The 26705-nt window shown below is 33.2% G+C and overlaps 1 protein-coding gene across 4 annotated transcripts; it reads left to right on the top strand.

Moving 5' to 3' along the window:
• Positions 1–137: 137 nt before the first annotated feature.
• On the top strand, positions 138–22486 carry LOC128184150 (USP6 N-terminal-like protein). 4 transcript variants are annotated; one of them, XM_052853506.1, is made up of 14 exons: positions 138–175; positions 2521–2611; positions 11328–11407; positions 13491–13576; positions 14082–14124; positions 14498–14578; positions 15148–15255; positions 15684–15793; positions 16028–16142; positions 16773–16854; positions 19343–19437; positions 20311–20376; positions 20886–20985; positions 21323–22486. In XM_052853506.1, exons 2-14 carry the CDS (start codon positions 2608–2610, stop codon positions 22396–22398), a joined length of 2046 nt encoding a protein of 681 aa, XP_052709466.1. In that variant the 5' UTR covers positions 138–175; positions 2521–2607; the 3' UTR covers positions 22399–22486. The 4 variants fall into 4 exon arrangements, with proteins under 4 accessions (XP_052709466.1, XP_052709465.1, XP_052709464.1 ...); XM_052853505.1 differs by having other exon boundaries at positions 2521–2620; XM_052853504.1 differs by lacking the exons at positions 138–175; positions 2521–2611 and adding an exon at positions 7713–8122 and having other exon boundaries at positions 16773–16827.
• Positions 22487–26705: the final 4219 nt, after the last annotated feature.

The following is a 26705-nucleotide window of genomic DNA, read 5'->3' as shown; positions in this document are numbered from 1 at the left end:
AAATATTTTGAGCCATTAAAAATCAAATTGACTGTCTTATAAGTTCACCTTTCAGTAAATTTGCACTTTTTAACATGAATTAGATTAACGGGTTCCTTTCTGGTACAAACAGAAGCTTCAAAGTACTACCTAATGATCACGTGACCAGATGGAAAAGGAGTTTCCTGTTTTCAAGGTACAGTTGGTGTAGAGTATATTTACATGCTTATATCTTTGTATTTAGTGCCTTTTGTGTTTCTTGGTTTGTTGAATGCTATGTAAGACCATGTATTTAAGATTTGAATGTTGAATAAATGTAGAAAGTCACTTTGTATTCCTACAAGACGAGTTTTCTCCCGTAAGTTGTTCAGTGATAGGCTACACAACATAGATATTGTTGTTCTTTTACCCAATTTTATTGAGTGTGTGTGATATTTTTAGGCTAGTATAAACACTTTATAATGTGTAAGGGAGCAGGGACATGTCTGGTTGACTCCACTAGAATAATTTGCTGTAGTTTTCAGTAAAACAGTATGTATACCGTTTATAAATTTTGATTTAGAAATTGATTTTGGCTAAGATGTTTGGAAGTCTTCACCAAATCTTTGGACAGTTGCAGTTGTCCCATGTCCACAACACAGCTGGAGATTTGATCTGAAGTCTAGCTAGATGTCCCATGTTACTGTTTCCATCACTTTCTGACAATTTTTTAAGGAAATGAATGACATACCTGTCATCAGTGGTCAAAGATTGATACATGAAACACAGTTATACTAGTGTAACGGGAAGGGAGAAATAATGACGGACCAGACCGGGATTCGAACCCGGGCCCCCTGAATCTCTAGTCAGGTGCTCTACCAACTGAGCTATCTGGCACCGGTATTCGAACCGGTCTGACCGTCACATTCCTCCCCCCTTAAATGATCTTCGTCCCCGAAGATCACCCCAGGCTCTTCCCCTGGCAGGAGTTCACCTGTCAGTTCCAGGGGTTGGTCACGGCACCAAATGTAACGGGAAGGGAGAAATAATGACGGACCAGACCGGAATTCGAACCCGGGCCCCCTGAATCTCTAGTCAGGTGCTCTACCAACTGAGCTATCTGGCACCGGTATTCGAACCGGTCTGACCATCACACTAGTCTGTCCGAAGTTATTTATGCAGCACATTTTGACGATATTGAATAAAAATTTACATACAGTAAAACACGGTTATAGCGAACACGCTTTTAATGAATTGACCCTTACAGCGAAGTGATTTTCATTCCCCGAGAATTTATAACATGTTGTAAACTTTGCGGATATAACGAATTACGCTTATAACGAAGTAAAATCGCCTGTACCTGGCACTTCGTTATAAGCGTGTTTTACAGTACCTGTATTAAGTGCACATTAAATCGATAAAGGAAACATAACCAAGATATATATCTTCATTGAAATAATATGAAAAAAATATGGTAAAAAAAAAAACAGGAACAAAAACATTTTCTTACGGAGATTTGTAATGGGAAATGTTGACATCTTTTTGCCATTTGGAAGGCGATTGGAATACCTAGCATAATTTTTCAGCGTTGTCAACCGGGTACTGTCAATGCAAAAAACCCTGTAGACTTCTTTAATTTTAGCCGTGTTTTGAAACCTGATAAGCTAGTGGGGGCATTTCAAACAAGAAATCTTGGAAATTTTTCATACATTTGAATGAACATCGTTTGAAGATTATCAAGTACTTAAAGCAAAATGTGATTCGAGGATATCTTGAAACAGAGTATAAACTCAGATAAGTAAACTAAAACTCCAAGATTTCTTCATTAACATGTACATTATATCAGGGATGACATGTATACATATATGTCCATGGTTATGTGTTTTTACCTAAAAAATATACAAGAATGAAAAATATGATTTCTTACAGAGGTTAACAATGGGATAAATATGCCATCTTTTATCATTTGAGGTCATTCAGGATACCTCAAGCAATTTTTTTCAATTTTATAATCTGGGTACTTTTCATGTTGTTTGCAGTGTAAAATATTCCCTGTATAAGTTTTTTATTTGGCTCTGTATTGAAAGCTGAAGTGATAAAGGGGGCGTTTCAAAACAGAAAAACAGCCTGTTTTTCTGTTTTGAAACGCCCCCTTTATATCTAAACAGGACATTTTTCATCGTAGTTAATGAATTTAGTTTGGTACATGTAGTTTTGACACTAAGTGCCAACAAAGCTTATATATATAGTCTTTGGTTTTAAAACAAAATTTCATATTAATGACAATTTAAAGTAAGCAGTTGAAGGCAGATATACTAGCTAAAATAGAGTTATGGGGAATTGGAACTGTATGGAAATGTTCATTGAACACAGTGAAGACACAATTAAGTCAAAATATTCTATCCTGCAAGCTGAATTGTGGTGAAATTAATATAAGACAGATTATGAAAATCATTTGAGTGAGTGGAAAAGCTGCAATACAATAAACTAATATTTTCTTTATTGAATACATGTATATATATATATATTAATATTATATCCAAATGTATATTTAATTTCCAGATGGATGTCAATCAAACCTAACTGATATATAGTTTAACAGAAGCAGATGGGTGATTCGACTAGATTGTCAACAATTTCATTTTCAAAATGAGTAAGTATTGTAAGTATGTTAAGATTTACAATATATTATGCATGTATACATATTATAGCCATTTTAACGAGGCCGGGTTTAATTTGTTCTGCCCTAGATTTTTTAATGAAATTTTTTACCTGAATTTCTACTGATATAATTATTATTTTAAGATTAAAAAAAAGACATTTACCACACCGTTTGTTTAGGGGGTCATCTCAAAGTTTGTTAATCTTTAACATAGGACCCTATGGGATTTCGCTTGAAATGTATCAATTTTGCACATTTTTTTAAACTTCTGTCCTAGGGATTTCTTTTTCTGTTCTTATTAAAGTTATTGCTTAAAGGCATCAAATTGTCAAATAAAAAAAACCTTTTACCTCCTGGTTTGTTCCAGGAGTCTTATCAAAGTTGATTTTTGTATGCCCAATTTCCCAGATTTGTCAGATAATGGCTATTTTTTATTTGACAAAGGCGGAAAAGATGCTCTTTATAGTATTATTAAAGCATTCAGACATATTTAAGTAATAAAAAAATATCTAACATCACATATTAAGGGTCATTGATATAAAATACATGGTTACTGTCTTGAAATATTTGAATTAAGCTATATCTAGGCGGGTTAAGAAAACCTGACAGAGGGTTAGGCCTGCTGAACCTTCTTAACGTTTTCGACCCGAGTCCAAATATAGCTTATACTTCGAGACATAAATTTTACATATTAAACGAGCCATTTTCAACATTTCGCTGAATATCTGCAGTTGAAACTATCACGCCATGGCGTTAACCAAGCAAAAAGATGACGTCACAATACAAATTAAACGCTGCGCGAAAGCGTGCGTAATCGTTCTGTACTCGGCCTCGTTAACAAGACCTTGGACTTTTGGTAATCGGTATGATTAAACTATTAATATGCCCTGCGCTTGCATCCAAACAAGATGAAAATGTTTTCAAGTGAAATATGCAGCCACAGATTACATCTAGACACAGCACTAGGGTTAGACAAATCTTGTAGATTTCAAAGAGGCTTGACTGAATGGCCAAAAAGTGAAATAGACATCAGGCCTAGTTAAAATGCTACTTGACACAAGTACCCGAAATCCAAGTCTTGTTAAAATGACTCTATTTGAGGGTTTGTTCACATTGAAAGGTGAAAGTTGCAATTTAAAAGAAAAATCACTGTATATTAGGGTTGATGAGCCTCCAATGACTTTTATTACATTTACTGTAACTTCAAATAATGTGAAAGTATTAAAATGTCATTGTTATAATTGTACAAACCATGATATCATAGCAGACTGAAGCTTTCTTGTTCCCATATAAAAGAAAAAAAAAGCTTTTGATAGTGTTGCTATATATTGTTCTTTCTTCCCTATATAGACTTAACACTTTTTTTTACTCTTTTCAACTTTGGTGAATTATACATGTTATTCTTGGATCAGGATGATGTTTGGTCTAAATATCTTTCACATCTTGTTGAATGACAGCCTTTGACTGCATCCTCTTTCACAAAACTTTGCATTGCCATGCAGTCATGTTATGTCATACGATAAACAATATTAGTTATTTGAAAAAGCTTGAAGTAATGAATAAATAAGGAATCGTTTTTTGAGTACTATGAGGTGATCTAAAACAGTCCGGGTGATCAAATCCAAATAAAGCCGAAAGGGCTCTATGATTGTCAATTCGTAGTGTCATCGCAGACAAAGACACTGGAAACTGGAAATATTTATATTGAAATATATGTAACATGTATTTATAGTCACAAAATGTGTTAACAATGTTGTATTTTTGTCACTGTCAGTTAATTGTGTCACATTCATAATGACAGATTTGATACAAAAATGTCATTTTAGGATTTATACTCTTGACCTACATGACCTACATGACCTACATGACCTATCACTGTACTTGTTTTCCAACAATTTGAGGAAGAATTAAAAAAAAATATTGGCAACAACCTTGTATTCCCAAGTTAAGCATCACTGAAAATTCCTTCTAAAATTGATTGACATAGAAAGTGGTAGTGTAGTCCACTTCTTTATGAATGGAGATAGATATGGTGTAACACAGTCCTCTGGCCTTTAGCTTATCCCACAACATATTATACCGGTGCATGAAGAACACATTATGACATATACCGGTAAAACAGACTTTATACGGATTCTATTATTTTCTTTGATTAGCAGCTTTGGTTTGATTCTAAAGACGAGAGCTTCAGTCTCTCTCATTTGCCGCCTAGTGCTGCTTACCGGTAAATGTTTTTAATTAAAAAATGGGTAAGTGCATGAGCTTGTGGGGATGGTGGTTGGTTATAGTATGTGTAATTTGCCCCTTGGGGTAATTGTATAGTCACAGGTTGTTTGAGTCTATAAACTGTTTAATAATAACAGATGTACCGTAACTTTGGCTGCACCTGCAGCATGTACAGGTACATTGGTTTCTTAAAAACTTTACTTGTTTTCAATTGTTAATATTCCTTATTCATAGTTTTCTACGGAATCTGGTTGTGTGTTTAAGCAGGTTGATAATTAGCAAAGTCACATATGAGTGAATTAAGTGACACTTTGCACTACATCTATCAGGCTATAATTTTTCAATAAAATTGAATTCTCAAAACAGTAAACAAGTCACACATAATTGATCATTGATAGGATTAGTATAAAGTAGTCTTTATCAAATAGTAGTCACTCTTTCATTGGATATAAACCTACTTGTGACTTGTTTTCCAAGATAGAGAAGTCATGAAATGTTTGGCCACATGATGTGACGTGTTATGTCTATAATGTGTCTGTTCAGAAAGTGTGTCATGGGGTGTACTGTCTGAAGTTATTTTGCTACAGAATTAAGGCACAGTATTAAGGGTAGTATTCTCTTTTGAGAAGTGGACAGGCATAGCCTACATCCGCTATGCCTGTCCACTTCTCAAAAGAGAATATAAGGGTAGATGCAGGATTATTCTTAGACTTCTAGCTAGGTTATAATGTGACTATATATTCAGCAGACATCACTGGCTGTGTACTAGACTAAGACTACATGTAAGTGACTATTCAGCAGACATCACTGGCTGTGTACTAGACTAAGACTACATGTAAGTGACTATTCAGCAGACATCACTGGCTGTGTACTAGACTAAGACTACATATAAGTGACTATTCAGCAGACATTATTGGCTGTGTACTAAACTAAGACTACATATAAGTGACTATTCAGCAGACATCACTGGCTGTGTACTAGACTAAGACTACATGTAAGTGACTATTCAGCAGACATCACTTGCTGTGTACTAGACTAATACTACATGTAAGGGACAACTCAGCAGACCTCACTGGCTGTGTACTAGACTAAGACTACATGTAAGTGACTATTCAGCAGACATCACTGGCTGTGTACTAGACTAAGACTACATGTAAGTGACTATTCAGCAGACATCACTGGCTGTGTACTAGACTAAGACTACGTGTAAATGACTTATTATTCAGCAGACATCACTGGCTGTGTACTTGTACTAGACTAAGAATACATGTAAGTGACTATTCAGCAGCGTTTTTATTGTCACTGTGGCTATTTGCTTGCTGTTTAAAGAAAAAGCCACATACATGTGTTGGATAGCTATATGATATATCAGTTGGTTTTTAATAGGACTTGGCTATTCAAGACAAGTCATAGGGTGTATGCACATGAGGTTCTAAAGGACCATTAAACTATGATCATTCAACAGCACTTTTACCTTCTGTCCTACAGATAATGCATTGGTCGTATAAATTTAATGCTAGACCTGATAATCGGGAAGTTGATATACACCCCAAAGTAAATCAATGTACTAGGCAAGGAAAGCTACCAAACCTGTTTGTTTGGATAAACAATTTAAATTCCTGTGTAATGATTATGAAACACATCCCCTTAGTGTATTTATAGAAGCGCTTTATATACATAATGCCTTTTTTTTTTTTTCATTTTCTGGAAGAATGAGAATGTGTTTCATCTATAAGGTCCTGTTTATTTGCAAATTTTAGAAAATAATATCATTATTTCAACACACACTGACAATTCACCTGGAAATGAAATATACAATATACCGGTATACTTGTATAAATATGCGTGTATTGATTATTTTGTTTAATATTTTCTATTTTATTGACAATCACATACATTAAATTCCTGATACTGTAGTCAAGCATGAAACAGGTCAATAGTGGCTTTAATATTGTTAAGATATTAATATGAACTTATGTTTTCAAATTGATTATAGCAAATCTCAAAGCTTAACTCTGCTGGGTTTTTTTGTCCATACACTGGTAATTTTATGTGCAGGTGAAGGTAAAACGTATCATTTAATTGCCATAATATTTTCCTTTTTTATTACATTTGTTTGTTTGGTTGTTTTTTTTTTTTAGATTTGTATGCAAGTCAGCCATTAAGTATTTTTTTATCAAGTAGTACATGTCAAGAAAGAAATTTCTATCAGTACAAAAAGACTCTAGTATGAATAAGATACGTACCAATCAATTTGAAATTAGAGTTGGGTTTGGGGATGGGGAGGGGGGGGGGGGGGGGCATGAATATTAGGTTCCAAAATTGTGAAAAAGGATTTGACGTATGTCTTTATATGAAAGATGTGTAATATATTGTAAACATAGGTAAACATCAAACTGGACAGTCTCTGGATTGAAAGAAATATCTTGTATACTAAAGAAAAGTTTGAAAAATATTGTAAGAATTTACATGTATTTCTGGTCAGATTGAAAAGGATTGATGTGTCAGATGTACACCAGTAGGTATAATAAGTACTTATTACAACCCCTTGTTGACGGAGAAACAGGAACCTCCAGCTTTCCTGTCCAGTCGGCCATATTGTGGAGGGGTCAAGACACTCAGTGACACCGCTCCACAGTGTAACAGTGGATAAGTCGTGGTGGTGTAATCGAGTTGGATAAGTACCGAGTACAAACATACACTAGTACTGAATGGACGCGGGTCAAAGAGCATGCAAATTAAGTCACATTGGAAAAGTCTATGCAAATAACTACCGTCAAAGTCAAGGGTGTTACAGATTGAAGAGTTCTTATCAAGGGGAGTTAACTCCACTTTGCTGAACTTTGTCACGCCTGAGTGATCAGAGATGGTCACATGTACTGGTGTAGTGATAGAAATAGAATATTATATGTACATGTATGTATGTATACACTGAGTATGTATGCATATATATAGTTCTAAAAGTCATTGTAGTGGATTGCTTCCTTGTCGCCATGTGAACAAGTGGAGAACATTTCCTTTTCCGTTCAACCATATATTCTTATAAATGTAGAATTTTTTTTTTAAATTGCAATCAAAGAGGAACTCATCACATATTGTGGATTTTAAATAAGTTTTTCATTTTCTGGGACGTTTAACAATGGATGAGAGAACAAGGGATGGAGTGATATTGTGACACAATTAAACCGACTGTGTGAATGTGGAAGTAAAATGTGGTACTATGACAAAAGATGAATAAATGGGTGAAACGAACAACAATGTGTAGATTATCCAAAGGTAATGTTCTGATGGAGAGAGAGAGAGAGAGAGAGAGAGAGAGAGAGAGAGAGAGAGAGAGAGAGAGAGAGGTCTCCTATTTGGTATTACAAAATAGATTGAGAAATTCAGTCACTGAATTTTCTTTATGTTGATAATGATTTCCCAACATGCTTTTGACATAAGTCCCTGTATAAAGTAATAATTTTCCCAAAAATTTTAGAATCATATGTACCCTATATATTGTTGTTATAAACATTGACATTGGCACTGCAGATCCTTATAAAGTCAGAGAAAAATTCGTAAGAAATTGGCTTTAGAGCTATGATAATGTTCTCACCAGATATGAATACGAATATGTTACTTTATTCATGGCAGTATAGGTAACTTAATTTGTTAAGAAACTAAACAGAGAAATCCTGGAGCAAATTATTATAGTAAAAATCACAGGAATATGTTTTAAAAGTGTAAGTTCAGGAAAGTGTGCCTCTTCATTTTTATTTATTATGATTCAGTAAATTTACATTAAAGCTATATATGAAATGGGCAGAGTAAAAAACTGCATACAATTTTTAAGTGTGTCATATATCCTGGTGATCTAATGCTATAAAGCATTTTTACAGTCTTACGAATTATATCTAGAGATTAAGCAGAACTGTGATAATCTCATTATGATACCTAATTAATAGATATGATTTTCTCTGAAACAGGAAAGTTTGATTTCCAAACTCAAGTTCATGCAATAAGTAAATTTATTTTCCAACAATTTGAGGAAGTAAACTAATCTGTATATCCTTAAAAGAATTGGTTTTTCCTGCATTTAACATAATTTGAGATTGCTTTGGACTCGATTTTTGGTTTCTCAAGTTTTTAATTGTGTTTATCATTAAGACCTTAATACAAATCTTGTCAGTTGTAATGAATGGAGTTTGAAGCAGAGGCTCTACATATGGCAGGATATGCAATGTGACCTATTTAATTAAAGGATCCTGTTCAGCAGTTGGCTGTCATCATGCACTTGTCTTGTGTACTGGTATATATATATATTTATAAGTAGTCCCATAAGCTTGCATAAGAAAACCTGACTACTGTTGTCTCTGTTATGAATCACACAGATGGGCAACTTCATAATTTCTCTCTCAAGATTCTTCTTGTGAATAGTTTTGATTTTTTTTGGGGGGGGGGGAGTGGGGGGAGGGAGGGACGGGGATGGAATTTGATACTGAAGGTTATTAAATATATACCGGTAATAAATTTTAATCATCAATTATGCTTATTATTTAAAACTTTGGTTCAGGTTCTTTTTTTATAGAACCACATTATGCCAAATTAACATATAAACTTTACAGTCACCTTAAAAAACTTTCAGGTGTTAAAAAATCTTGCTTCTGTAGTCAAGTGTTGAATAGGGTTGGACTTTATAAAATGTGTTTTTATATTGTTTCGCTTCACCACTTGTTGAAGAATTCTTCAGGTAGTGGAGTGGAAAATTGTTTGTGCAAGTTATTGGTTTGGTTTGTTTGCATGGAAAAGAAGTTGACTATTTAATGCTTTTGGATCATCATAATTATGTCATAATTCACCCAAAGTTAAGAGATGCACACTTATAGCTGTCTGATTCATCATAGGCAGGGTCAAATTAAACCTGGAAGTATGAATGTATTTATATTAGAACTGAGTCATCAGTGATGAGATTGATGATACTTAATAGCTATTTAAAAGTCTAAATTGTTTGTGATGCTAGTCTAAGAAGATTAATTTCCTCATCAAGATGGTGAATTGTAAGAATCCTTTGATAGATTTTTAAACTAGATTTTTGGGTGTGGATCAATGATTTAACAGGGAGGGATTTGTTTAGGGGTTGTCAAGGATATCAGCTCTCAGCTAGTGTATGCCTATTATATTTATTTTTTGCTCTTCAACAAGCGAAAACGAGTTGAATTATACATGTACGATTATTTTGGTCTGAATGTATTCATGTATTTGTATTACATATATTAATTGGTTTCTGATTTGAAATTGGAAAAATGATTTATAATTTATCTTAGATGAAGGAAATATTATTTTTCACTGCACCAACGGAACTGCAGGTATACCCTTGCGGCTGTATAAAAAACTGTCTAATTTTTAAAATAAAAATTCTTTTATATATAATATAGCATTTGTTAACAAATGGGGATCATAAATTACATAATGTAAAGGATGTTCCTGGTTTCATTTTTAGAAGCAATGTCTTGTACAGCAAAATTTTTTAAAAACTAGTTGATGGACGAGTTCATTGTAGTTACAGTTTAAAGGGTTTAAAGGCTGAAACACATACATGTTATATTGCATCATTATGTGGTGGAATTATTTGAACCAGTTGAATTATGTTAGCTGCGATGCACATGTAATATCGATAATTTCATGATAAAAACAACAGCTGCAAAACAATTTGATAATTAGTTTTAAATGAATTTTTCTTTGATTGCATATGTTTCAAAGTTAAATTCCCAGCTTTTGGGGTGCATTCTGTACTTTTGTTATTTTTACTTAATTACGTACCCCATCACTACTTTCACCGCATCACTGGTGGTCCCGCAGCCTTTGGACCACTAAGATTCCTTGAAGACCCACATACCCACCATGTTGCATTTGATAAATATTAATTATGGTTAATAAATGCAATTAAAGGCTCGACTTACTGATTATTTTTTTACCAAAAAAAAATCAATGGGATTTGAATTTGAAACAGGAAGGATTTGCCATTTTACTAAGTGTTTGGATTATATTGATATATAGCACAGTTAAGATACAAAAAAAGACTAAGTAATGTCAGTTGAAAAGCTGAAATCATGGTTTGGAGTCTGAAAGACAATACTTGGTGTAAATTTCAGCATCTGATATTCCATGTACATGTAGCTTAAGGCAGAGGCTGAACAAACAGTATTATTATAAACATACACTTAAGTTTACCAGAAGTGTAACACAATTTAGCATGAGGTCATCTTATGACAATCCATTTTATAGAATAAAAAAACTACCCTTCCAAGTCATTCTCTGGTAGTCTAGATTAGATTTACCATTTACAAGAAGTTTTTAAATTAAGTTATTTCTAAAACTTGAGGAATTCTCAAATCTTGTGATGATCTGATATGCATACTTCGAGTTGTTTAAGATTCTAAGAATTTGGAGTTTCTTGAAATGTTTTCAATACATGAACAATGCATTCATTTCATTTTTTCAGCCTCACCGACCATCGATGAACTCGATGAGGTTCAGAGAGCTAAAGAAGAACGGAGAGAAATTGTCGCCAAATATGACAAGGTAAATGAACATCAAGACGGGAGGGGGGTCAGGATTTTTTTATTTTTTTTTTTTGAAAGGGGGGGGGGGGGGTAGGAGAAATTATTTAAGATTTCATGATGTTATGCTCAACCATTTATATTTTATGATAAGAATTGTTCAATCTGATTGGTCATAAAATTACTTGTATATAGCTATTTGTTATGCATATTTTGTTGTAATAGTGTCAAATTTGTTAGAGGCCAAAAGAAAATCAAAAAGGAGATAAAAATAAAAATGAATTAGCTAGCGCACCTTAACAAATTTTTGTTGCCCTCTCCTTACGGACTGATAATGAAAAAAAAATCAAAATATCATTATTAATAATCATGATAGCATAAATTTTAGGGGAATTGAATTTCTAGGATATACTGTAAACCAACTGATGACTTAATTTATTTCGCAATTTACAGTGGATAAACTGGTTCACGGCGACTAATTTTCGTGACCAATTAAGCCTAATCCTCACCTGTTTTTTTTATGACAACTTAATGGCAATTAACTGGTCCACAGCGAGAAAAATTCGCGACAACAATGCTCTCACGAACCTCAGGAAAATTTCTCGAACTTGAATTGAATTTTGTGCAACTTTGAAGAAAAATGAAATTCATTTTTCAAAACAATTCTTTTCTCTACTTACCAATTCAAGGTGGTTGGTCAATCATTGTTCAGTTAAAAGTCTAAATATAGACTTAATAGGGAGAAATTTACTAATTACGTAACTGCATTTTAACATATGCATGTACATGTACGGTACATATTATTTGACAACTGAAAGTCTTGTTAAGTGATAAATGAATACACAATAACCAGAGTGAATTATTGACTGAATAGTTCTCATTGCAAAAAAAAAAATAATCCTAACTAAATCAATTGATCAGGCTATGAAAGCTCCATCTCCATAGAGAATGAAAATCTATGCAGAGTCATCCATAGTTTGTCTGTAATTCTCAATGAGAAAACTGAATGAATCCATTCAGCAGGTCAATCATGCAAGACTTAATTCCACTGAGAATGAAGTCAGCTTTGGAAAGCTTCTGTTGAGGGGCTTAATTATAGATTTTCTCTTTCACTGAATGCTCCAGTGTGTATCAATGCTTGCATGGAAAGACTTTTTGCCTGTATGTATGCATGCATGCATGCACTCTTGGAGTTTGGAGAAGCTGGTAGCAGAATGCCACCTTCTCTGCTGCTTTGAAGGCTATATATAAAGCAATCTTCTTTTTTTTTTTTAAGTGTAGTATAATGACCTACCTATGGTTTTGATCAAGATAATGGGTGTTAGCTGGTTTGAATGATTAAAATTGAAGTGTTGAAAGGAAACCACATGATCAAGCGTTTAGCTCAAGCTGTCAGTGTTAAAGACTCATTGTTCTACATGTGTACACAGAATTTAGTGTCTTAAATTGATGGGTGTCACACAAAAATATACTAGTGATTGTTTATAGTATCTTAATCACTTTTCTCATTTTCGTATTTAATTATCCTTATAGTGTCTTTGCCTGCTCTCTCATCCTTTAGTCAGTCTAGCTTAAGTATATATTAGCTAGAACCCACCAACACACTGTATTACAGGCATCCCCTTGTTTCAATGTGACATTTTATAATACATGTACATGTATAGGCAAAGTTTTCAATATTTCTTGCTGTGATGTTGATCAGTAAACTCTTGGTTCAAAGAAGCAAGCATGAAATATGATATTATTCTCTTCTCTTTTTTTCTGGGATAATTAAGGGATAGGGGTGCTAGAGAGACGTGTTTTACTCCGAATACAAAACTGCATAGCAAAACATTTTATACCAGAATGTGTGTAAATCTTCAGTCATTATGTTTTAATCATTCAAATGGGTTGATAATTCCTGGATAAGAGTTACCCATAAAATCAAAACTAGCACACCTACGAATATTAATTATTCCACGCTATATAACCCATTGTGTGGTACTTCTGACTGTTATGTATCAAGAATATTGAAACAGATGTATCCAAAAAAGAAATGAACTGAGTCAAACAGCCAAAATATGTGTAACTATAATAACTAATGGTGATACCTCTGACTATTTCAGGGGCGAGAGGAGGGGGCACAGATTGACCCCTGGGAGGACCCAGCCTTCGAGGTGTACCATGTTCTTGACCGCTGGGGATTTATCCAGTAAGTATTACTACTTTTTGGGCTTTTTTGTTGTTGCATGATGTTGACATTATCTCTGTAGCTTATAATTTGCAGATAAATCGGATTTATTTGCATTGCAGTAATTGGCCAGTTTATTAAACTATTTATCATGTACGTACAATAATAAGTAGCAAATATTTTTGATAAGTTTTGCAATTTATTGGGGTAAACGTTGCAAATGTTTTAAGAGATATAATAATTTTGGAATTAAGGAATGTATGTAATATACTATATAGGCACAGAGTATCTACAGTTAAACTTCGTTATCTTGAACTAGATGGGACTGTTTCACAACTTCGAGATAATCCGCATATTCGAGATACCGAGGGAAAAATACTTAAAAAATAAGTTGTTGGTACTTACAAATCACTTTGACAAATTAATTGTATTCAACATATCGGTGTTTGAGATGTCAAAGTTCAACTGTAAATATACTTGTACCACCCTGATTAAATGTTGTGTTTATATGTGCTGTGTTTTTCAGTGACCATCGCCTGCCAGAGGGGAGAGATGCAGCGGAAAGCAAGGTAAGGACACAGCCATTCATTAGCTGAAAAAATCTAAGGACTGATAAGATGAACTGAATGATGTAGCCATGACAATTGATCTGTTAATGCACTTATCAAGAATATGTAAAATAAAGCAGAAAACTATGAAATAAATATTTACTAGGAGAAGTACCGGTACATACTAATCAATTATATGATATTTAGTTGTCAGTGGATTTAGATACAAGAGAAATACAGTTTGTACTCCTCTGTAACTGAATGTATAAAATGCCTTCTTGGCTGTTGTGTAAGTATGCAGATGTCTCAGTGTAAGATTGCTAGGTAATCAGGCGTTATGATTTCTTTGTGTTTGACTTGATGCGTACATGTTTTGATTTGTTTGATTCAATAGGCAATTGAGATTGAGCGAGAACGGTCCAAAAAGTGGATGAAGATGATCAATAAATGGGAGCAGTATTACCCTGGGGAGAAGGTGAGGGCTAAAGGGAAGGGAAATGAGAGGGAGGGGGGTGTTTCATAGTTTAGGGGGGGGGGGGCAGGTACTGATCTTTAGATAATCACGATTTGCTGGTTTGTAGAATTAAAGTATGTGATGGATGAGGTCATATTTTAATTAATGATGAAGTAATAATGAAAAATATTATGATGGAGTGCATGCCCAGCTCTGTAATTTATAAGTATTTACTGCAATGATTATTAAAGTTTTTGGTTTTGTTTTATTTATTAATCATATGTGATATTATACTGATATTATATAATATTTGTTATATACATAGATAAAATTTGTGAGATATAAATAAGTAAGGAAATGAATAAAATTAATAAATTTTTGATTTTAGATAAGAAACATGATCGCACAATTATTTTCCTTTCACTTTTATAAAAGATTGTTTTTCCCTCATGATGTTTTTACCTACCAAATTCAATTGTCAGTTTTTGAAATGCAGGGATCTGAATGACTGAAAGTCTAGACATGCCTATACTTTCAGTGTCCAGGGACTTGGTTTGTCTTTTAATTTCTGATTTGGTTTTCTCGGGCAGATTGTGCGGAGGATATACAAGGGGATCCCTGCCAGTGTGAGGGGCCTGGTGTGGGCCAGGATTCTGTCCATCAATAAAACCCGCGAGGAGCAGAAAGACGTCTACAGGGTAAACAGGGGAAATGAACCAGTCATTTTATTATGCTTTATAATGAAAAAATATCTCATCTAAAGTGTCTCTATCAGGCCAACAATTTCAAAATATAATGGATACAGGCAGGGTTTTTGAATTTATTTGTGTTGCAAGGTTTGAAAAAGGGGAAATAACTCTTTAACAAAAAATAGTGAACTTAGTTGTTTCCCTTGTCAATATGACAATAAATTGAATCAATTCTGGAACATAAATCAAAGCCACAAAATATTTGTGGCCGTATGCATATAACAGGAATTACTCTGTATTACATTAATTTTATTTGATGTAACACAATAATTTATTTCGAAAATATGCTATGCCTATTCTCTGTGACTTTGTGGAATTTTAGTTCACTTTAGGTTGGATTTGATCTGATATTTATTAGTGTAATTTTACGACTGCAGATTATGAGAAATCGTGCAAGGAAAAAGTCCCCTCACATCAGACAGATAGATATTGACGTCAACAGGACCTACAGAAATCACATTATGTTTCGAGAGAGATATGGCGTCAAGTAGGTCACATTTAATTTATTAAAACTCCATTGTCAATGAAATACCAAAATTTATGATCTGAGTCAGTAATGATAAGGAGTGACACAATATTTCAACTCTTTGAAATATTAAGATTGATGCTCAAAGCTTTTATTATTAGACCCAAATATGAACAAAAAGCCCTATGCCAATAAGAAAATTACCTCAGTCACTTAGGTTTGATTGTAAGACTGGTTTTTTTTTTTTTTTTGCAGACAGCAGGCTTTGTTTCACGTGTTGGCTGCTTACTCCATGTACAACACTGAGGTTGGGTACTGTCAGGGAATGAGTGAGATAGCAGCACTGCTCCTGATGTATCTCAATGAAGAGGTCAGTGCTTGTCTTCCTCTGTACATCAAAAAGAGGCTCTCTAGTACTAAGTAGGCCAAAGAGAGGCTGTCAATTTTCTTGCTATACAGCAGTTATATAAATTTCACAATTTTTGTTCCATAGCTTTTAAAACAAGCTTTATTTTCATATATATCAGTGTATTTTTCTCTTCTTTTTTGTTGTTGATATTTTAGATTTCTTTTTACATTCTTCCTTTAATAAAAAAAAAAACCATCAGTCTTTACAAGAGAATGTTGCAGATTTTTAAAAATTTGTTAAAAATTTTTGATAAAGTTTCTTAAAGTGTGCAGTTAACTAAATAAAAGTTTTGTAATTGCTTGTTGAAATATTGGTTACAGATCTGTCATCTCTAGGTCAACTTTATCTGGTTACAATCTGTTTGATTGTAATATGTATTTATATAATTTTCCTGATTTCTGATCAGTGCCAGGTATCAACATTTTCTGATCACTATTTCGATACATTGATACTTTCTGATTGGTAGACATGAATATTAATTTTTGAAGAAGAAAAAAAAAATTGCTTTTGACGTACATATAATATTGATTTTTTTCCCAGTCTGTGAAATTCCATATTGATATTTTTCAATATTAAATCTGTGATTTGCAGGATGCGTTCTGGGGCCTGTCTCAGCTGTTCTGTAGTAAAAATCATGGCATGCATGGTAAGATACATGGCCGACTGATGCATGGTAAGGCTGGGGCTTATCTTATCCTCTTTCTGTTCTCATTATTGTGTATTTACCAGGTCTTGTTCTAAAAGAAACGCTCGCACATCCACTTGATTTAATGTTGTAAATAAGATTTGTTGCAATTCAAAAACAAAAAATTATTTCAGTGATGCAGCACGTAATCAAAATTTTAGATAATAATCAATTTTTATGAATTTTAAATTGTCTTCAAACAAATAATTTTCAAAATTATAAAAAATAAATTAAATTAATTATTTATACAAAGACTGAGTAAAATTGAAGATTCCTTCATCAATTAACTCATTAATATGTTAAATATTTGTTTAGTGTATGTAATTTCAAAGATTTTATTTCATTCTTCCTTATTTGTTTTATTTGGTGAGATTTTTATAATTTGAGGAATTTATGATTAATAGCTTGATTAAAATGCTAGAATTCTAAATGCATTATTTTGTAGACTGAAACTTTGAGTAAATGTTTGTAAAGTTTATCTTTAGAAGTAGAAATTCGCTACAACTTCTAGAAAAAAATTATATACATATATCTGATATGTTACAAAAATGTATGTCATTTGTAGTGTATGTCATTGTGTATATAAACAAGCGTATTAAATAGTTTTATATTATTCTAAGACATGGTATAAAATTCAGATTATGCAAGTTTAAAAGTACATTTCCATATGCTATGGTAAATGTAACTTTAAAACATGTCAATTGACATATACTTTGACATATACTGACATAGATTGAGGTGTATGATTTCGGTTTAATGAAATTATTTCCAAAATTTAAAATGGTAAAGATGAAAGATGTTCATATTTTTAATCCTGATATCAATAATCTAAGTATCTAAACCTTTCAATAGATACAGGAAAAAACTCTTAATAAATTTACAGACGCATTTCAAAATCACCTGAGTTTATATATTAAAACCATTTTAACAAGAGCATGGACTTTCAGTAGGATGTAATGATCTATTTCTTGCGTCAAAACAAGTTAAAACGACGCTTGTTTCAAGCGAAATAAACACCGATTGTGCAGTCTTTGCGAAAAAGCCTGACAAATCCTGTTGATTTCAAAGAGTCATGGCTGAGTGGCCTACAATGAAACAGACAGGCCTACGTGACAGTGCCGTTTGACACAACTACCCAAAGTCCAAGCTCTTGTTAAAATGGTTCTATTCCCAATATTGATGTATACTAAGTATTAATACAGTATGTACATGTTCAAGTTTGCATCTCTATACTATTACAGTAAACGTTCTCACTCATCAACAGTATACAGTACATATACATTGTGTTTTAATTGGTCTGTAGCAATATCTATACTCAAGAAATCAATTTAATCAGTACAGAGAGATTTATAAAAAAAGATCCTTGTTTGTCCTTTTGAAGTGTGTGAATTCGTTTTCTACATGTAGCATTAAATTAGGATGCAGCAGTAGGATTAATGAACTGTATCTGTTAACAAAGAGATGAACTTCATCTCTGACAAACATCCCTGTATTTTCAGATCTTTTTAAATCGGCTTTTGCTTGATCTTGATAAAAATGATTTATTACAATTGTGTTTTAGAAAATTCAAATGATTCAATTTTTTAAAAGTAGACTTTGATAAACATGCTTTGTCTATTGAAACAGTTGCATTAAGTTCTTAGGCTAAATGATTCATTTTGACAATCTTTAATAATAAAAAAATAAAATAAATGATGGGAAAAATTTAGAAACTTTTTAAATAAGTTCCTTTTTACAATGATGTATTATTTTTTTGATTTTGATGAAGAATTATGCTCATTGATAGCAGAAGGGCTGACAACTTTAAATAAAGGGATTTTAACTTTGACAAGATTTTTTTTTTCTCTGCTGATTCTGGTATTAATTTGCTCTCATTGACAATATTATTTTTTTGTTTGCCCACTAATTTTTTCTTGCACAACTTTCGGAATTGAAAAGGAGGCAATTCATCACAGTAATATAATGTAAAATAGAGATTGTATTGTCAACGAAATTGTTGTATGAAATTCTATTTATGAAATGAGAAGTGCCTTCTTTTTACTTCTTTATGGTAAAACAGTGCCAACTTTTTGCTCACGCAGTTCTCAAGACTGGTTTTTAAATTGACCCCTTTTTTTTCTCCCTTGAAGGCAACTACGAAATCTGCATGCATTGTTGTTGGAAATCTTCTAATTAAAAATAACAGGAAGCCAACATTAATCAGAATTATGGCTTTATATTTAATTTAATCATTGAGAACTTCTATTACAACATGACAAATGTTAAGAGTGTGAGTTAAAGTGTTGCTAGTAAATAAATCTGATTTAATTTAAAGTAGTTTATTGACACCAATGCATCAAAATCAAAATTAGCTAAGTTTGATTAAAATTGAATTTTTTTTTTTAATACTTTTAATGTGTATTATGATATGAGTAAGGAACAATAATTTTGAAGGTTTAATAACTGGTTTCTACTACAGAAATGGCTTTTATTTCAGGGTTTTTCATACCCGGATTTCCTAAACTACTACGATATCAGGAACACCACGACGTGATTTTGAAAAAGTTCCTGCCAAAAGTCAGGAAGTATTTTGTAAGTGTGCACAACAATTTATTATTAAACGTTTCAAACTAATTATTAAAGTTTATGCCTGGAGGAGGAAGTAGAAGGGTCAAGAGGAATGAATGTATTGTAGTTCTTTAATTCTATTACACCAGTGTTTTGTTTTTTTTTTTGTTTTTTTTTTCTTAAGCAGTGTAGGCAAAATGCCATTATGCCTATTGTGACATTTACCACAAAACGAAGTGGGGGAAACTTCAAGATAAATTTGAATTTCAGCACTGATATCAAAAATGAATATATTGTAGTTCTTTAATTCTATTACGCCGGCGTTTTGTTGTTTTTTTCCTTGTTTTTTTTTTCTTAAACAATGTAGGCAAAATGCCATTATGCCTATTGTGACATTTAACACAAAACGAAGTGGGGGAAACTTCAAGGCGAATTTCAGTACTGATATCAATAATGTGTGTTATTATACTTTAATGTTGAATACTGAAATCTGATTGGTTTAGATGCAGTTGGTAATCTGTTCTATTACCCTCAGCGTTAGCAACACACTTGGCAACGGATAACACAACGAATTGTTACATGAGCGTAAATTATGCGCATTGACACCCCTCGAAAACCATTGCCAACCTCCGCTTTGCGTCGGTTGACAATGGTTGTCTCGGGGTGTCAATTTTAACAGTTACCCTGTTCACATTTTATGAATATTTACTTTGTGTAATCAAGCAGCCGCAGGTTGGAGAGAGCTGTGCAAACTCTGATCCTTGGCTTGAAATGATTTAGAAAAAGTAGCAAAGGATTTTCATCATGTTAATGTTGACAGTTGTTGAATAATCTGCAAATCCATTTTCTTCTAGACTGTGTTTGGATGTATATTAATTTTTTGTCTATCTTTAAAAGGAGAGAAATGACATCTACCCTTCGCTGTACACAATCAAGTGGTTTCTACAGTGTTTCCTAGGCAGAGTAAGGAGTTTTTATCAGATTAATAAAAAACAGTTTATTGATCATCAAAGTACAAATGTTTCTGCAATTTTGTTTTGAAGTCTGTTTCAGCCAAAATGATTCTACGACTTGTTTTGAAGTTTATTTCAACTGAAATGAAAGAAATAAAATGATGAACTTCTACCAGTATTAGCTATATATTTGATTGTAAGGGAAGAACTGTGCGTGAGAAATGTTATTTGCATAATCATTGGAGTCTCCGCTACAATAATTTGTGTGAAGAAAAAAAAGCATGTTTAAATTCATGTATAAATCTCTTTTACTGTAAAATTAACTCATTTTTCACATGCACTGATCTCATAGTTTTGTGTATATGAATATGACCCATGATAATTATTCAGCAGCTTTTTTTTTTTTCACACTATTTTCCCAAGAAATTTAGCTGAGGCCAAAATAAATGAAGTTGGCTGAGAACAAAACATACGAAAACAATACAACAACAATACAACTTGCTCTTTAAACCATTACAGATTCCTTTCACACTAACCCTGAGATTATGGGACATCTTTATACTGGAGGGAGAAAAAATCCTCACTGGCATGGCCTACAACATCATCAAACTTCACAGGAGTAAGTGAAATGATAAAACTTGACTTATATCTCATCTCTCTGGAACTTTTAGGTCAACAATGGACATGCTTCTCTTAATAAAATGCTCATCTTTGCTAATGTTCAAATGTTTGACAAAAAATTATCATGGAGTATTTGTTGGGATTTAATTTGTTATTTTTCATGTAAAAAGATGTTTAACAATGCTTAAAGAGTTTTTTGAGGTGTTTACTAAAGAAAATAATGAAAGAATTCTCACTGAGTGGAGATAATTGTTACCTTTAGGATAACAGTGAAAGAACATGTAAATGTGGTGAAAAAATCCATGGAATGAGACTAATGTTGTCAATTATTGTAGGGAAGCTGATGCGAATGGGACCTGATGAAATCCTGCAGTTCTTTCAGAGCGAGCTGGAGAAAAACTTTGGCTACGACGACGATACTGTGATAGATCAACTACAAATATGCATGGAGGAACTACGCAAAGCTAAAATGGACTTCCCTCCGCATCCCAAAGCGAACGAAGAGCCGACACTTCCATTCGGCTTGGAGATAGAGCCCAGCTACGAACAGATCATTAAGGGAAGAAATCCAGAAACTGTTGACGAACACTTTAAGAGGAATCCGCACAAAGGCAAAGCTGGGTATTTGAAGAGACGCGGGCTGAACGCCACAACGCCCGAGTTACCGCGAAGTCGGACCGACTCGAGCAGAATGTCAGAATATTCCATGGACGACACTTCTACTTACTATGATACTGCTGCTAATTCTAGAATCTCGTTTTCGAAGGCCTCGATGCAGAGTTCTCGGACGTCCTATGCGGATGATTCAGATGTTGAAGGATTTCGCCAGACGCCCATGATGGATGATCTGGACGAGGATCTAGTGGGAATGGAGAACGGACATCCGTCGCGTGACACCACTATAGAGAACATTGCCCAGGAGCTGAAAACTCCGTCGGTTCACTCGGATTATGACAATATGGAGCAACGCACAAGCCCAAACTCTTCATCAAGAGCTAGTTTTCATGAAGCTATGGAGAATAATATAACCAAGGTAGCTGTTCACCACGAAGTGTCTAGCCACATACCCGCTAGTAAATCCGATGGATACATCAAATCGCGGAGTCGCGCAAACAAAAATGACAACCAGAACTATTCTCATGCAAATCAGGAAGTGACAATGGAGAATGTCGCTGGCTCCTACCGACAAGGAGCGAAAAGTGCCAATGAACTAAACAGCAGCAGTCCAGGAAGATATGTGTCCAAACTGAAAATTAACACGGATTATAACGGACATCCGAACGGATTTGCCGAGGAGAGCCCCTCACATCGCAATGGCCACAGTTCCTCAAAGGTCGTAGTAACCACTGCCAATTTCAACCAGCGCTTAGTTAGTAAGCAACAGATTCAGATGAAGACTAGTCAATTGTAGACTCAGGATTTATATGTGTATTCGTCATCGTTAGGAGTTTAATCTTCAGATTTATATTTAAGAATTTAAACGGCTCTTTTCTGCAAACATTTTTACTCATTTATTTTACACTTGGTTTCTTAGTCCCTTGACTGGTCATTTTAGTAAGAAAGTTTAAAAAAAAATTTGAGTAAAAAAATCTGTGATTTCATATTTGAATAAGATTAAATGATCTCAAACTACTGCAAGGGAAACAACTCCTTTCTTTAAAATTAAACATTTCTCCTAGTACAAAGTGTTGTACACGGTAGACTTAGAATATCCACAGACTGTACGCTCCCGACTGGTGGGACATGTATTTAGTTTTGTTTTTCGTAGAAATACATGTCTGTCTGTGATCGATTAGATGACCTGGCCTCATTATCGTGAAGCAATTTTCATTCTTGAGTCAAAATTTTGGTCAGTCTCTAAATGATTATAATCGTAAAATGACGATTGATATTTGAAATTAACATCGTTACATCAAGACAATTGTTACAGCATTTCAATTTCGACGATATTTAAACCCAAGTTTGTTTTCAATAAGTACATGTATACTAAGTGATTTTTGACTTAGGTCTAAGATTGCTTCGTGATCCTGGGGCCAGATATAAACTTGGCTGTAGCTTATGCTGGGCTCCATGTATAGTCTCTAAAATGTAGGAGTAAAAAGTAATGAAAGTAAGAAGTGAGAACAACATTGAAATAAATTTACTTCTGAAGGGTCAGTAAATTTAGATTTCACATTGTCTAGGACTTAATTGGAATTCAAGGTACCTGGTAGATGTATGTAGATGCTAGGGTAATTGATCATTGTTGATGCCTGTAGTTTTGAATTTTATTCATCTGTGCCATCAGTTATGAATCTATGGAAGTAAAATTATGGTGATAATGAATTGGAAACAAGGCCACAATTTTTTTTCTCCTGAAATGAAGTTCTAAGTAAGAACGAAATTTTGTTTTTCCTTTCTTCAAAATATCTATATCAATGTATACATAGTTTTATCTGTAAGTTAGAATACTCAAAACTTTTTTTAATTATTAGACCTGTCTTAATATTCTTTGTTTGCATGACACAGTTTTATTAAAGACCTTTTGTATAGATGAAAAGACAATTCTATATACACATAATGAACGGTGCGATTGGTGCAAATAGTTCATGAGGAGATCGATACCAATGTCTGATGTGATATTTTCATCCATGTCTCATTGTGGGGTTAGTTTTTTTTTTTCTACCTCTTCCAGGTAGAACAGTTTTACTTTATCAGTAACATTAGTAAGTCGTATATATAGGGGAGAGAAAAAAAATTCTTAAGTGAACTGTGTCTACATTAGAAGGCAAATTATCTAATGTTAATATCTTGCATTTTATAGAGAAAAAGAATTTATGGTTAGGTTGTTTTATTTTTTCGTTTGTTTAATCTGTCCAATTTGATCCTGATACATCCATCAAAAGCGCTGACAGCCTATTGTACAAAGTACACGCATGTGGTAGTTAATTGGTGTTTAATTACCGTAATTAACAAGACTCGACATAACAAGCATTGACATATCACATGATATTGTACATATATAAACATCAAGATTTTATCCATCGAAACTGTAATAAATTATCAAGCCATGAGAAGATTACATGTAATACATATTTCGTAATGCAATCTGATTAATAATTTGATTTTTAATATTATAATAATATTATGTAAATATGTACAAGTCAGTTCATGTATGTTTCATGAACTGATATATGAATTTGTGTATGCGTAGAATATTTTTGGATAGAGGATTATATATACACAATATTATACAAATTATATTCCTATTCGGTGTATTTCTGTTCATATCACCTTTTTTTTTTACCACTGGACTACATTTGTACATCCTACCAAACTGATAATGTAAAAACATGGTGTACAATGTAATGTAATCTGAATTACATCCATGTAGTTACATGTACAATGTAATGTGTAATGCAATCTGATAAACTTACATTTTATTACATTGTAATTGTTCCTATGATGAGAAGGGGTTGTAAAAGAGAAAAATAAGCATCAAACAATGTCACTGAACAACAGTCTATGTTAGACAAAAAATATCATATAATTTATTTTTTTAACTCGCAACAGAAAAATCACTGGTGATCGTATTTAAAAAACTAAAAGCTCTATAATTACATATTTACCTTGTGAAATTTAATATATTTCGTAAATGTATTCAGTTTTTTGAAAACCATGGAGCTGACTTCTCAGGTGTTTAAGAATCTCGGACAAGGGGAAGTAAATGCTGGCCACGGGAAGTAACTTCTGTAGTTATCAAGGAAAACAACTGCAAATTACCTCAAATTTATGTTTTTAAGTTTTAGGGATTTTAAATGTACTTGGATTTTGATTAACTAAAATTAAGCCATTTGTTATAGATTTAGACAAATTATTGGGGCTGAAATGAAAATATGTTAGTAAATAAATTAATATATCAGTATTTGCTTGTAAATTTAGATTATGTAGTTTTTGAAATATTTTTTTTTCGTTTTCCCCAATACTTACATGGGATTTTGTGATGATAAGACATGACTAAAATAGACTATAATTGTAGAGTTGACTTTTTTTTACAAAAAATTAAAGATATTTTTTTTTCGTTATGTGTTCAAGTTATAAGTGTTCGTAGGTGACAATTAAAGCAAACAACCAGGGATTTCTTATCGTTTTTTAAATATTTTGTTGGTACATGTAAAAGAAAGAAATATTGTAAGAAACACATTGTTGTTGGTATTTTTTTAAAAATGCCATTACATCAGTCTGTACAAGTAGATGATATTAAAGTACTCTGATAGACCCCCCCCCCTCTCATGTTGTGTGTTAGCTCTCTCTCTATGTGTGATACTAATGATTACTACTGAGTAGAAACGAACAGTCTTAAAACAAGTTAAGGTGCTTCCCCAGTTTTTTAAGTTATGCAACTTTGTTTTGTAGTCTAGAATTGTTATGTTTGCTTTACCAATAAATACTACAAAACCCTGACCATGATTTTGTGCGTTCTGTGCTAAACTTCCAAGGAGATATATATGCTGAAAGGCCCTACCATGTGCATGGGCGTCGGAACCGGGGGGGGAAGGGGCTATTTTGCAAAGTTATATATAACCATGATAACCAAAGGTCATTTTGTTTTGCTTGTCAAAGTCTACCCCCCCCCCCTTTCAGTTTGCTTCCGACGCCACTAATGTATCACGACACTGACGATTCGCCATAGAATTGTGAAATTTCTATGAATTCCATTAATTTCTAAACAATATATATATATATATGATACGATTTTCCAATTCTTTAGTTTAAAAAAATACCTGTCCGTTTGTCAAATGTATCCCAAGTTGTACATGCATGTACCTTGGGAAATAAAATGGTCCTCAATATATTTCTTGATTCCAGCTGACTATATATGGTATATAGATACACAACACGGGTAAGCTGGTCAAATGCATTTAAGTTTTATGGGACACCGTCATAGAGTGGCGTACTTCCTATCAAATAATAAGCAATAAATTAACTTAAAGTATTACTTTGTCAAATGTTTTTCTTTCCCGAAATTCGAAATTGTTGCCTAACAACGTGGCAGTAGGTTAGAGAATTACCTTTAAAAAAAAACCGTTAGTCATGAGTTCGAATCCCGTTGGAACTTTTATAATTTTCAACATTTAAAAATTTCTAAACCATAATTTTTGGTCAAATACTGAGAATTCTTAAATGGTGAAATTATTTTGATTTGATAGTATACTTTTACCCACATTAATACCAACAGTTTCCCTTATCATAATCACATGTAGCATTCTCGGTTCATTTCTTCCCCTGATATTTTGGAGTATGGTTCAATTTGCTACACTTTATAGTTTAATCATTTAACCCTAATTGATAGAATTGCATTTATACAATTAATGGTGCGCTTACAGGTACTATCAGCATTTTTATTCTTATTTTCAATGGAGTTTTGAATTCTTATTTTCAGTAAAAAAAAAAAAAATATTGACGGCGTATATACCAGTATTCTTGTAGTCTTGATATAATTATATATCGGACTCGAGATCACAGAATGACCTATACAGCCCTCCGGGTCTCGTCCACCTCAAGCAAGCCAAGTTCAAACAGTATCCGCTACTAATTCCGTACGCCTGACAATTGGTAATACATACAAAATAATAACAGTGGTCATAAACGGCCCCCCTGTACAACGCCTGGATACACGACATATTAATTATACCGACCGTTATAAGTACATATTAATTAAAACTTATTAGACGGTAG

The sequence above is a fragment of the Crassostrea angulata genome, chromosome 5 (assembly GCF_025612915.1).
Source record: "Crassostrea angulata isolate pt1a10 chromosome 5, ASM2561291v2, whole genome shotgun sequence".
Classification (NCBI taxonomy): Eukaryota; Metazoa; Mollusca; class Bivalvia; order Ostreida; family Ostreidae; genus Magallana; species Magallana angulata.
This window is presented reverse-complemented; position numbering and strand designations above follow the sequence as displayed.

Coding starts and splice junctions, on each gene's coding strand:
- LOC128184150 (XM_052853503.1), top strand. CDS start 8,077: ATGAATAAATGGGTGAAACGAACAACAATGTGTAGATTATCCAAAG. Junction 14,125..14,497: donor GAGATGCAGCGGAAAGCAAG/GTAAGGACACAG, acceptor TTGATTCAATAG/GCAATTGAGATTGAGCGAGA. Junction 16,855..19,342: donor ACATGGCCGACTGATGCATG/GTAAGGCTGGGG, acceptor CTTTTATTTCAG/GGTTTTTCATACCCGGATTT.